This window comes from Podarcis cretensis (assembly GCF_951804945.1).
Source record: "Podarcis cretensis genome assembly, chromosome: 2".
Lineage (NCBI taxonomy): Eukaryota > Metazoa > Chordata > Lepidosauria > Squamata > Lacertidae > Podarcis > Podarcis cretensis.
Genome location: NC_137171.1, coordinates 102,889,643 through 102,903,341, shown reverse-complemented (window position 1 = coordinate 102,903,341; position 13,699 = coordinate 102,889,643). Strand labels below are relative to the sequence as shown.

Sequence of the window (13,699 nt, the reverse complement as noted above, 5' to 3'; positions counted from 1 at the left end):
TGTGTACAAACCTAGCACATATATGCTGGAAAGAAATCTAATTTAGCTTAACTGAGAGAAAAATACATACACAGAGACAGGGCTAAACCGCATGCACGGTGTAGTAAACAAGTATTATCTGCATCCACTGCTCCCTCTATTGCTTTCCCCCATTGCTTATTTCAGACTGTAAACTCCTTGGAGGCAGGGGTTTATTTTTGCTTATGCCACTTGCACTCACGGCCTGTGCTGTCACCCCTCCATTGCGTTCCCTGGGGCTTACTCCCAAGTAAGAGGGGAAGGGCCATAGCTTAGTGGTAGAGGGTCCGCCTTGCAAGCAAAAGGTCCCCGGTTCAATCCCAGGCCTCTCCAGGTAGGGCTGGGAGACTTGCGCGATAAAACCTAGACAGCCGCTGCCAGTCAGTGTAGGCATTACTGAGCTAGACGGGCCAGTGCTCTGATTCGGTATAAGGCGGCTTCTGAGGAGACGTAGGATCGGGCTACGAGTCCCACGTCGCGCGCGCGAGGGAGGGCGCAGCTCTTCCCTCGGCGGGAAGACGCCGACTGAAGCGAGCGCGCCGCTTTTCGCAGGGACGCTGCGCGGGAAAAAACGCGCCGGAGTGGCAGCGCGTCCCCTCTCTTCAAAAAGTCCTCCTCCTGTTCTTATTTCTGCCTCCGCTTCGACCTGCTGAGGAAGCGCGCCAGCACCGTCCAGAGGTTTGTGAGGGGAGAAGCGCTCAGCCCGTGAGAAGGCGAAGCGAGCGGCTGAAGCGTCCCCCTCCTCTCTCAAGCAGCGGCCCGGCCACCTCGCCCTCGCTTCTTCAGGCGACTAAAGCGCGGCAGAGCGGCGAGCCCGGGCAGCCCACCCCACCTCCTCCTCCTTCTCCTCTCCTTCCCTCCGCCCTGCGCGCTCGGCTCGGGCGTGGATGTTCGCTGGGAGCTCAGCTCTTCTGGGTTTTTTCCCCCCGCCCGCCTCGCTCGCTCCAAGCCGGGCTCCTCGGCTGCCTTGCTCGGCGCGGGCAAGCCGCCTAGAGCCTCTCCAGGGCGCTCCTTGCACCTGGACGCCGCCTCCTCCGGGGAAGCTGAAGTTTGCGCGCCAAAAGCCGGGCAGGGATGGAACCCGTTAACCAGGTAAGGGCGCCTGAGGGAGGGAGGGAGGGAGAAGCGCGCGCGCCGGGAGGCTTCGCCGCGGGGGTTGGCACCCCTCCTGCCCTAACTCTGCCCTTACTGGCTTTTCTCTCCCCCCCCCCCAGCTCGCCTCCAAGGGAACCTTCCGGGCGCTGAAGGAGCCCCTGGCTTTCCTGAGGGTGCTGGAGTGGGTAAGTCGGACTGCCAGCGGGAAGAGGTGGAGAAGGGAGGGCGAGCGAGCGAGCGGAAGGGGTGGTGTTTGGGCTTGTGTGGGGCTGGATATCTATGAGTGAGGGGTGCCTGGGTCGGCTAGACTCCCCTTGGTCTCAAGGCAGTGGTTTCGGTGACTTCTTGAGCCTCTGCTGATTAGGGGAAGGGTGTCCCCTTTTTTGGGGGGGGGTCTTGCAAATCCAAACCCCTCTGGATCTCCACCAACTGCTTTTCCTTTCGAGGGTGGGAGCAGGAAAACCCAGCTCCAGGTTTATTCTTCCCCTTCTGAGGTAGGAAGAGGAGTGCATTTTTTAGTTTATTTTTAAGAGGGTTCTGGCATTCAAGTCCACCTAGAAAGGTTGCTAAGTGCTTGTTTTCTATTTAGGGAATAATAGCCCTCTCTGTTTTGCATTCACTTCCTCTGGCTTGATGAAACAGGTGTGTTTCCTTCTCCTCCCCTCCCTCCCTCCCAACCCCCTTCAAGGTTCTGGTGAAGCCTGGCTAGGATTGTAAGTCCCTTGAGGAGGAAGACATAGGGTGAAGAATTGGATTTGGGGTTAAGTGTGAGGAGGTGGAGAAAGACACAGTCTTGCTGCCTTTCCTTCCCCAGGATAGGAAATTGGGGAAGGAGATATGGCAGTGAGAGTTTCCCAAAGTGTAAACACAGGATGGAGTAGAGGCACATGTTCCTCCTAACAACCTGCTGGGGAAAGGAAAGAGGATGGGGGGGGGGGTAAGGGCAGGCAAAATGTTTCAAAAGCTTCTCTCTATTCCTGTTATTCGTTATCCATTGCCCCTTTCTAAGGAGCCTATTTGGCCTCCCCACAAAAACCCTTGAGAAGGCCTGGCTTCTCCTTCCCCACTTTTTGAGCCAGCCCAGATGAATGGTATTTTAGATCCCAGCCCCCTCCACCTCCACCTCCCCAAACTCAAATTTGCTTGCTTTGTGCCTGGCTTCCTTTGGCTTCATCCACTCTGCTCATTTAAGTGCAAAAACGAAAGAACTGACAATATTTCCCCCTCCTTTCTATCAAACATTTCTCCCCCCCCCCCTTCTAGTTGTTATGCATTTAGCAAACTAGTCTCTGGGCTTGAGCAGTAAATTGAGGCAGATAATTGGTTAGCGGAATAATGTCAGTGTTTGTTTCTCTGATCCTTATTCGGAGTGAAATCTGCAGGTCAAATGACATCCATTGCCAGTAGGTCTGAAGGAAGAGGAAGAACCCATTTGAACGGAAAGTTCAGAGCCTGTCGTGGAAGATTAATCACATCCCCTCTAATGTTGAATGGCTAGCAAATTATGTAATATATATATATATATATATATATATATGAGTGTGTGGGGTGTGTGTTTTGATTCACACATATTATGAACTTGTACATTCGTCTGACGTTTAGTACACACATCTGACGTTTGCGTTGACATACACAAGCCCCTTGAAGAAGCGTTTTTTGTGATTCTTTTCTTCTGTGTGAGTTCAATGTTAAGTATGCTTGCATATGCACTTATGCCCATATTTCCCCATAAGTTTTCCCTAGTTTGCTTTACACATGGTTGTGTGAAACTTAGAATAGTTTTATATCTAACTCTTTCCTACGGAAATGTGTAAACAATGAGGGGAGTGCTGCCAATCTATTATTATTCCCCACCCCATTGCTTCTTGTGCATAAATTCATTTTATGTTGGTGGAATGCATAAGAAAGCTTTTAATAAAAAGTTTTAGCTGCTAATTAAATGCTCTGTAGGAACAGTCTTAACTGCTAAATGAAGTGTGCCATAGAAACAGTTCATCAGTTGATGGGAATGCCTGTTGGGCATGAATTATATGCTTTGAGCCTACCTTTTCTACACGGAAATGCTGTTTGAAGGAAATGTATGTTGCTGGGCTAAATACTGGCAGTTTGTATCTTTGCCTGTGAATACTGTATTTTAATAGTTATTACAGTATCTCTATTTCAAGGATGGGGCAGAAGCTGAAAGGATCAAGTCATGTGGCCTATCTAAAGTCTGAAGAACACCCAAAACAGAGCAAAAAACAAAACAAAACAACAACAACAACTCAGGGAGCAGGGAATCTAGCTGGTGGTGAAGGCTTGCTTCAGAAAACCAGTTGTTGGTGTAGAAAACTAGCTAGGCTAGAAAATTCTGCATACTTTGGTTCCAAACAGTGTTGCAACTGGAGCCTAATGATGATGATGTGCTTGTTTCGTGCATCTTATCATCCAGCTAGACAATCACAGTGAAATACATTGAAGGACAAGTTAGGCATGGAAATGGAGCTTTTGCTTTCTGCCCATAATTTAATTGTGTTGCTATATCATGTGTCTGCCTGTCTGTCTCTGCAGCACATGTGGTTGGATCTGTGTTTATTTTATAGCAAACCATGATACATTAGGTCACCTATGTGTGCTGAAGATTTTTGGATTATGTATATGGAATTTCACATTATCTAGGCAGGGTAGAAATAATCTAGTTGTGACTATCTATGATTGTCTTAGAGTCAGTTAGAAGAAGCTTGACGCTTTCTGTCATATGACCAGTATATCATTTTGTTTTATACAAAAGCCACAATATCTATGTACCATTGTTTATGCATACCACCCTCTGTGCTTCCTGAACTTTGCAATGAACTTTGAACTGGGGCCTTTTAAGGGAAGGGTGAGGCATTGTGGCAGGATGGAAGAAACTACCTAGACTTTGAAGAGAAAGTGCTTCTCCTTTCCCCACCCCCTCCTGCCCACCTCAAGGTTCTTCTGTTGCCTCCCTTTTTTCAGCCAAGACAAAGCAGAAATGTATGGAGCATTCAAAGGGAGGTACAAAGAATGCTATCCAGAGACTGCTATCAGCTTAATACGAGGATTGCACCACATACACTTCCTTCTGCCAACTCAAACCTACAGATCTCTTGAGCTTTGAGCCAGAGGTGTAAAACACTTCAGGGACTGGACAGCATGACTCCATGAGGGTGCTTATGGGGTGGATTGCTGACCCACAAAGAGCTTGGCTTAAGGAATCGTAGAGCTGTAGAGTTGGACGAGACACCAATGCAAGAAGGCAGCAGTCAGGGCTTTATGGTGCTATGGATTTTGACTCTTTAGTCTTTTCAGCCACATTAGTTTTAGAGGAGCTTTCTACAATTAATAGCATCATTGGCATCAAGTATCCATCAAGAATCACAGAGTTGTTCAGACTTGTGTAGTCTGACTGTATAGCTTGACTCTCACCCAATAGTCTGTCCCCTTGGACAGATTTTGATATTATGAAAAAATCTTCAAAATTATGACTTTTAGGTAGGAAAGCGAAACATTATAATTCATTTTTCTTCCAAACTGATATGTTGCTGATTTCCTAGAGCAGTTTATGATAAAGCTACTAAAGCACAGTGTTTTCTGTTTTCTTAAATGCCCTTTTTATTGACTAATTTTCTAGTGATAACCAGCCAGTGACAAAACTCAGCTTGATTCAGCCTCAAACCTACTTCCAAAGATGTAACCACATTATTCTCCTGGCAAAAGAAAAGAAAAAACCCCCAAAGAGTTTTGTGGCATCTTCTTGTTTTGTTTCCCCCCAGCATCTCATATCCATATTTGGATACATGCCTCTTCAAGTTCTCTCCATTGCTTTCTGCTGTTTGCTCCTTGCGTCCACATAAGCCTTGCTGTTAGTTTCAGATCATCCGCCTGTGGTTCCGCCTTGGTCTTTTGAAATTGTAGGCTCTCCATGCTAACCCTTCTTTAGTCCATTGGCCTAAATTGCCCCTTGTAACATGTCCTGCCTTATGTCCAACTTCAACTTCATGGCTTTCACTACTCCATCCATAACTTCTGGTCTCTGTCATATCCAGTTACTAGCTTTTCTGTCTTTTATATTCCTGACATTGAACATTCCATGGTACATTGTATTATTCTTAAGCTGTTCATGTTTCTCTGTGTCATGGTCCAAGTCTTCTCTCCAAAACATCACATGTAATACATTATTTTAGTTTGGCTGTGGGTTAAACCACAGAGCCTAGGGCTTGCCAATCAGAAGGTCGGCGGTTCGAATCCCTGCGATGGGGTGAGCTTACCTGCTCCTGCCAACCTAGCAGTTCGAAAGCATGTCAAAGTGCAAGTAGATAAATAGATACCGCTCCAGCAGGAAGGTAAACGGCGTATCCGTGCGCTGCTCTGGTTCGCCAGAAGTGGCTTAGTCATGCTGGCCACATGACTCGGAAGCTGTACGCCGGCTCCCTCAGCCAATAAAGCGAGATGAGCACAACTGGACCTAATGGTCAGGGGTACCTTTACCTTTAGGTTCATCTTCAGTCCTACCTTTTGATACTTCATTTATTTCTTCCAACATTTTTTTACAGTTCTTGTTGACCTTTGGCTATTGCAACTATATCTTCTGCATATCATAGACAATTTAGATATCTTCCATTGATGTTGATTCCATTCTGGCCTCTTAAAGGCTAACAAATATCTTATGCCTTTTGTGGATCAAAGTTTACCCCATAAAATGCAGGAAGTGCTATGAGTTGCAGGTATACATACTGTATACTTGAATATATACCAACCAACTCAGGATAACACTTCATGCATCTGATAAACTGGACTGTAATCCATGAAAGCTTATGCTATAATAAAAACAAAATAAAAAAATTCCTTCCAGTAGCACCTTAAAGACCAACTAAGTATATACTAAGTATACTAAGTATAGTATATTACTAAGTATACTAAGTATACTAAGTATACTAAGTATACTATATTATATACTAAGTATATAACTAAGTATTCTTAGTTGGTCTTTAAGGTGCTACTGGAAGGAATTTTTTTATTTTGTTTTGACTATGGCAGACCAACATGGCTACCTATCTGTAACTGGAACTATGCTATAATAAATTTGTAAATAAATAAATAAATTTGTGCATCTTTAAAGTTCCATAGGACTCTTTGTCACTTTTGCAGCAAACCTAAACACACTGGCCAGTGTGTGTATTCCTCTGAACATAGTGGAACTAAAAAAAGGAAACACTTAGGGTGACACAATCATCCTTGCCACATAATAGGTTTAAAATCTCACATCTCCTTTTTTTGCACTTAATGCTCCATATGAGTTGTCATTTAAAACTTAAAATAGGAAACAGCAACCTTCTGCTCATTTTGTTTTTGTTGTGGCAAATTCTACACCAGTTTGCATCCATTGACACATATGCTCAGAACAGTCCAATTATGCCCCCTTAATTGCCAGATTTACAGCTGTTTCCTTTCGAGTGTTTAATGGCATGCAATATGACCAGTTTCTCTCCCTCTTAAAATAAATAAAGTGCTGATTGCAATGGAATCAATCTGTTTTTAACTACTCTTACTAATAGTGGTGTGTTCTTGGCTGATGCTACCATTTGAAGTGTTTGTTCACTGTTTTTCATGCAAGGAGACTTGATACTGGAGTGTCTAATAAAGTTCTCAGTTTTGACATCTTTTCAATAGTATGTTGAGCTACAGTACTATGTTTCCTGCAGTGTCTCAAGAAGGCCCGCATCTCAAAACAATTCCGTTACTACAAGGGGAAGCCCGCATAGTGCTTTCCTGATGTTTGTTGGACTCCAACTCCCATCATCCCTGACCACTGGCCATACTGGCTGAGGCTGATGGGAGTTGGAGTCCATCAAATATCTGGAAGTAGCTAGGATGGCTACCCTTGAGTTACTGTGCTGCAGACAGTGTATCTCGCTACCAGCAGCAAGGTGTAAACCCTGAAGTGATCTCACATATTCATAATGTTTGAATATTCATTCTTTGGTGTCATGATGGTTTGAGTTTGACTATTTCAATAAATTGTGTTAAGCTTTTCATAGCATTGTGTTTTAATTGTTGTAACCCTCCCTGGCTCTTTCATATGAACAACAGGTAATAAGACAACAGCAGCAACAAGTAAGAGGAGCATTATTCATAGACTGTGTTCTTGTGGTTCAGGAAGTTCTACCTCTTTCCTCCCTTTACATCCAAGGCTGTACCCAGGTGCCCCACGCAGCCTATTCAGGGGCCCTGGATAAGGCTGACCCAACTTGGAGACCTCTCAACCTGTATTGTCATGGGAATAACCACACAATTGGTAACATTTACATGGAAAGGGAGGGTGAGTCTTGATAGATTACTTAATTTATGGATGGTCAGTGCAATCACTTTGAAGTGTCCTCTTCTCTCAGATGGAATTCATAAGGTTTTGTGCTTTACCAGGTTACAATACTGGGGCTAATCTTGCAAGTAGGAAGGTAGCTAGGGCAACAGTGGAAGAAGACTCACAGCAAACTCAACCAACCACATCTTAAAGGCCATTTTCCTGTTCATTCTATGATGGTGGCAAAGAAGTTACTGTTTTCTATCACCATCCCATCTGTTTAGTGTTGTGCAGTGGAATTCCCCCATGTGATGAGGGACTCAACTGAAATCAGTCTTGCCAGAGAGAGAGAGTCTCTGAGTTCCAGCACCTCTTTGTTGCATTACGGCAGCTCTGTAGAGCGGTGGGAATCACTGAATTCTTCTGAGTTAAACAGCTATCACGTGATCCAACACATTTTGGGTTGGGGGGAGCAAGGGGAGTGTATGGGTGGTGGTGGCACAGCTCCAGAGATTCTTGGATGGAATTGATTACTTAGATTCTTTCTCATATGGCCTTTGGACTGGTTTGAGGACTGAAATAGCCTTTGTTGACCCACTGGATGACTTGAAAGGGAGATTGTTGGTGAGTGTGACCCTCTTGGTTCTTCTTTTCAACTTCTCAGTGGCATTTGACAACAGTGAACAAGGTTCTTCTGGGTAACTTTATGGGGGTGGGTATTAGGATTGTGGTATGGAACTGCCACCATTTATTTCTGACCACAAGGACACCCAGTGACCTACAGGATTCTGTGTGGTTCCATCTTGTCTCCTATACTGTTTTACATCTATAGCGTATCACTGGAAGAAGGCAGCAGAAGATTTAGGGGGTGGCATCAACAATATGCTGATGATATCCAGCTCTATTTCTTTTTTTACACATACGATCCTAGGGAGAAAATGGAAACCCTGGACTACTGTTTTTGAGAAGTACTGGGGTATAACAAGCTAAAACTCAATTCAGAAAAGACAGAAGTACTTGTGGTGGATGGGCCACCCATTTCAGGTTTAGGAGCCTATAGTTTGGAGGTGCTCCTTGACATGGTGTTGCTGCTGAATGTGCAGGTTTTGAGGAGCATATTTTCATGACTTCAGCTGGCACATCACTTACAGTCTTACCTGATGAAAGTCGACCTTGCCCCCACTCACTCATTCCTTAGGTACCTCTAGGTTAGACTATTGTAATGTGTTCTAGATAGGGCTTCCCTTGTAAAAGGTGTAAAAGCACCTGCCATTAGTGTAAAATGCTGTTGCCCAGGGTCTTGACTGGAATGAGGTGAGAATAACATATTATTCCATTTTCTTTGATCTTCTCTGTGTGCCAGCTTGTTTCCAGACTCAATTCAAGATCCTAGCTTTTACCTTTAAGTGCCTAAATATCAAGGTGATGTTCCCTCTTTGCAGTAACACTCCAGTACACTCAGCGTGATATTTACAGTCTTTATTACATATATACAAAAGAACAGCTACAGTTCAAAATCATGCATCCGAACCTATCAAGTCAGATTCAGGGAGTGGGGGCTTCTTTCGATTCCGGCGCCAACAAAGTAGGCGTGGAAATCTCATGAGACGTCTATGATCTTGACGTTTCATTTCTCTCCTTGCTTGTGCTGATGTGAATGCTCCCCCCCTTTCTGAATCTGAACTTCCTTCTCCCGGCGTTGGTGGGTTATAGGGCTCTTCACCATCTCTGACCCCTGCTCCGCCTGACTACTCTCCGCTCCCTGTTTTGCTTCATGCCTCATTTCCCTGTCTTCCACTTCTGACAGTTCCTGCTCAGAACCCTCCCCTGCTACTGACGAAGCAGTGCGTTCTGGCTCTTCCCTGACGTGGGAACCATAAGGACTTCCTTCTTCCATTTGCTCTATTTATCATTTGAGGCCCTGACTTGCTCTCCTTAGCTGTCTGAGACCTACTGGATGGCAACAAGGAACAGGGTTTTGGTGTGTTCTTGGGGTGGCAACACCTATCCTATGGAACACCTTTCTGGTTGAGATGAGACTCTTAATCTCAGGGTTGTGCATTTGAGCCCCACATTGGGCAAAAGATTCCTGCGTTACAAGGCGTTGGACTAGATGATCCTTGTGGTCCCTTCCAGCTTTATGGTTCTGTGATTCTATGCTTTTCAGCACTGGGTTAAAATGTAGCTGTTTAGAATGGAGTTCAACCGAAGGACATTTCTCTCCTTGTTATATTAGGGTTGTTTCCTTTTCTGTGCATTCAGTTGCGGCTTTTTTGAGGCTGCTTGGGGAGAGATATGAGTTGTTTTGTGAATTTGGTTTCTATTGTTTGTATTTTGCACTGTTTATGTAAGCCACTTCAAAGGGTTCTTTAAAAAAAGTTTTAAAGATTAATAAATATGCATGAGAAGACAAATATTTTGAATGGGTCCTGGCTGTGTAAACAGAGTACACCATATGACATTATTTTCCCATCACATGAATCTCTGGTGGACAGTGGGACCAAAATTTAAAAAAAGAAATGTGACTCGGCCGGGTGGTGTTCAAGTCTGTGCTTGTGGTGTGGCTTTTTATCATGGTGCATGAACTTGCCCCAAAGCTGCTATAAGCCAAAGGCACACAGAATTCACTTGTGTGCAAAGTAAGTGTAGTAGACAAGCAAGCTACACAGGTGTGGCAAAAGTTGGTAGCAGGACAATGAGACCCCCCCCCCCCCATTTCTGAAGCAAAGTGTGAGACCTTCCACGTCCTTATCTCATAGATTATTCATGCTGATTTACACAATTGCCCTGACTAATAATAAAGACATTGGCACCAGGATTAGGAAGAGACATATGATTTGGGGTAAACATGTTTTTTTCAGTAGCTATTGGTATTATTCCTTCAGTTTGAGTTGAGTTTTTTGCTGGTAAAAGGATATACTCAGGGTTTGTGAATTTCATTTGGTAAAGTGGAGTTTTGTTGCTTTTTAAAAAACTTTTATTTACAGTACAACCCCGTGAACTTTTACTTGGAAATAAGTGTGGATCAGCTGGGAGCCCTAGAAATGTGTTGTTTTCTTTAGAAGTTACTCTTTCTTCCTAAGCCTTGAAATATCAGTTTTACTAATTTTTAAATAGTTTATTTCCCCGCTCGAACAAAACCTGACTGGCATGCAGCTTCTGTTTTGAATTGCTGTCTTGGTAGAAAACATTAAACAAACACAAAACAGGCAGAGGGCAGTTAGTGGATCAATCCTTGGTTTCCTTTCATCTGGAGAAAACATCTTTCCTTTTCAGTGTTGCTTTCGTTCTGTTCTTTCTGTTCCTCTCACCCTCCTTAACAGGCATTTCACTTTATCTTGAGGCAGAAATTGCAAAACTCTTTAATGTACAGATAATGCTAGTGCTCTGTATTTATCTCTCCATCTGTAGCTGGAACTTATTTTCAAGCCTTACCATGGCAGTCTTCAGATAATCAAAGCTGATAAGCCTCAATTTTCAACATACATCAGCATAAGTAATGGGAGAATGAGGGCAAAACAGTACTCTAGGAACACAAATGCTCTGTTTGGGTCAATGTAAGTTGGAAAGAGCAAACATTCCAGACAACAAAAACAAAACTGGTTGGCGAAGATTCAGGGCTATATTTTTGTTGTATTCTGCAATTTAATGTATCACATCTAGGGCTGAGTATGTACTGAATGGGGAAAAGCATGTCCAGAAACTTTAGCTGGTCCATAGTGGCACTCTGAGAGTGACTCAACATTTGGGTGGGACAGACAGAGGTCTAGGCCTGTTTTGTTTTCATTGAGTACATATTTGTTTTCAGACCAATTGGGGGGGGGGGGCTAGCTTAATCCTAAATTATTTAATTTATTAGATATCTAAAGGACCATCTCATCACATGTATGCAGTCTTGTAGATGCAGGTCAACATCAGAATTCCTTGTGCCTCTGCATCACCAGTGAGTTTAGCAGGTTGGCACTTTAGAGGCATGAGCTTCTTAGCTGTATCCCTTCATCAACATCTATTTCATCAATGTTTTTATTTCACTGTATTGCCAGTACATGGCTATTTCTAGAGGGTCTATGGGGACTGCTTCTATTGTTTTTTAACTTGAATACCATTTTCCACTTTGGTGTGTGTGTGTGTGTGTGTGTGTATGTATATATGTATGTATGTAAAGGCAGGATATAACTATTTTAATAAATTGATTAAATGCAGCACTTACTGTTTTTACAAAGATGTTTGCGGTGTCAAAATATGATGATGATGATGATTTTGATGATTCCTCCCAGCCTTCTTTGTAGAATATTAGTATGCTAAATCAGACTTACTTTGATATTTGATATTACTTTGATATTTTGTAGCCAAATATGATTGTGATAAATATGATTTTTTGTGAAATATGATTTTGTGAAACAGTGTCAGGAATGTGAATGAGACACCCTGTTTACTATGTGATCCCTGATGGGATGGATTACCCTACCCTATTGGGAATTGAGTTTGAGTAGGTCATGTATATTCTTAGCGGTTTTGTAAGCTGCTCTGAGAGCCATTTTTTAGAAGGGTGGGGTATAAATGCTATACCAACAGCAGCTATAGTGTTTGCTATGGTATATTTAATGCACCTTTTCAATAGAATGGAACAATCTTATTTCCCTTCCATCTGATGCTGACTTGGAGTGGCTAAGCCTCAATGTCTTCTGCTTTTGTTCAGTTTGTATGTGTTTATGTTTGAGTAAGCCCAAAGAGTACATAAGGTGCTCTGCACTGCTGTAAAATACTTACATGTCTTGTCATAAAATGAAGCTGCTTACAAATCTATCTTTCCTTGAGTGCTTATTTGACAGCAGTACCTGTTTGGAAACCTTAATAAGCAAAGAGAGGATATGATGCTTTTACTTAACAAAGCCATGCTTCCCCTGCCTGCCCCCCTAATATTCTTAAGAGGGTCTCTTCTCCAGTCTTCAGTGGATGGAAGCGGAGAGGCAGAAAATGGTCCTCCTTTCCTTCCACTCTGTAGTTTTAATCTGAAATCTTAGGCGAAACTGCTCCCGCTAATGAAATTCCTTGTCGCAAAACACACCTAAAACAATGGGAGTTTTGAATGCTGCAGGATATAATATTTGAATATTTAAAAATTTATCAAACGAAACTATAACTGGGAAACGGTTCTGACCAGCAGATTACTGGACTGTGCCTCAATTTCCCTAATTTCTGCAATTATGTAGGTAAATGCCCACATTTGCTCAACAGGTGACCTTGCTTCCTGTTCTGTAGACTCTGCCTCTTTCCATTATTAGAGGGCTGCATTGTGGAACCTACAATTCATTTTGAAGGCTTACAGCTGTGTCTCTTGGTGAGAGCTGTAAACAAACATTTGCTGCCCTTACCTGAGTCTCTAACCCGTTGCATTTATATATTGTGTACTGTAACAAAAGTGAAGGGAGAACGGGTCCCACTGCCGATGAGTCATCAGGTGCTGCTGCTCTGAATCTTTTTACCTTTGTGTTGTTTCACCAACAGACATTGCCATCGTTTAAAGCCTGAGAATATATGCTTGCTTTTTCACATTTCAGTACTTCTTCACATTGCATATAATTAACTTAGGAAATTCACTATCACAAGGTGGTTAGATGGACACAAACTTGGGTGTCTTTAAAAGAGTTTAAAAAATAAATAAATTAAAAATGCAGATAAAACCAGTAAACACTTTTCCTGGTCAAAGTCCATAGAGTTGTGTTGATCCCATAGAAGAAGACGACAGAGAGGCACACGAGACTCTTATCTGAACAAATTACTGTTGAAAATATATACAGTACTGTATAAGGTTTTCAGTGACCCAGATCTTCTTCCTCAGGCAGAATGTTTGAGGGAAGAAATGAGAAAATATTTAGATATTTCTGTGCAGAGACTCCCTGCTGTGCCTGGCTTATCCTATTGTCTACAACCCTTTCAGTATTAAGATGAAGTTGATGCAGATCATGGTTAACTATATTAAATGTAGGACATATGCTGAAGCTTCAAGATATACAAAGGCTTCCTAGACCAAAGAAGTAAATAAAAATCTCCTTTTAGGTTTCCTTTTGGATCTGTTTGGCATTACTGGGTGCAGAGTTATGTCACACTAAGAGAATGCTGTAGTGGGAAAAGTTGGAGGGCGCCCACGAATTTTAAAAAATGGCATGAGTCCTGTGTCACCCTGAAGACTAACAACATTAGAATGTGACCTCGCATGGGCTTTAGCCTGCCAAAGTTATGCCACAATGCATTTGTGAAACTTAAAATGCCAGAAGATTC

General features: G+C 43.1%; 1 protein-coding gene across 1 annotated transcript in view; it reads left to right on the top strand.

The window, feature by feature from the left end:
• The first annotated feature begins 577 nt into the window (after positions 1–577).
• The window catches only part of SYNPR (synaptoporin), a 148,100-nt gene continuing 134,978 nt past the window's right edge, over positions 578–13,699 (top strand). Inside the window, exons 1-2 of the mRNA XM_079964014.1 lie at positions 578–1,110; positions 1,233–1,298. Coding sequence (XP_079820140.1) covers positions 1,093–1,110; positions 1,233–1,298 — 84 coding nt within the window. The 5' untranslated portion in view covers positions 578–1,092. The remainder of the gene's footprint in view (positions 1,111–1,232; positions 1,299–13,699) is intronic.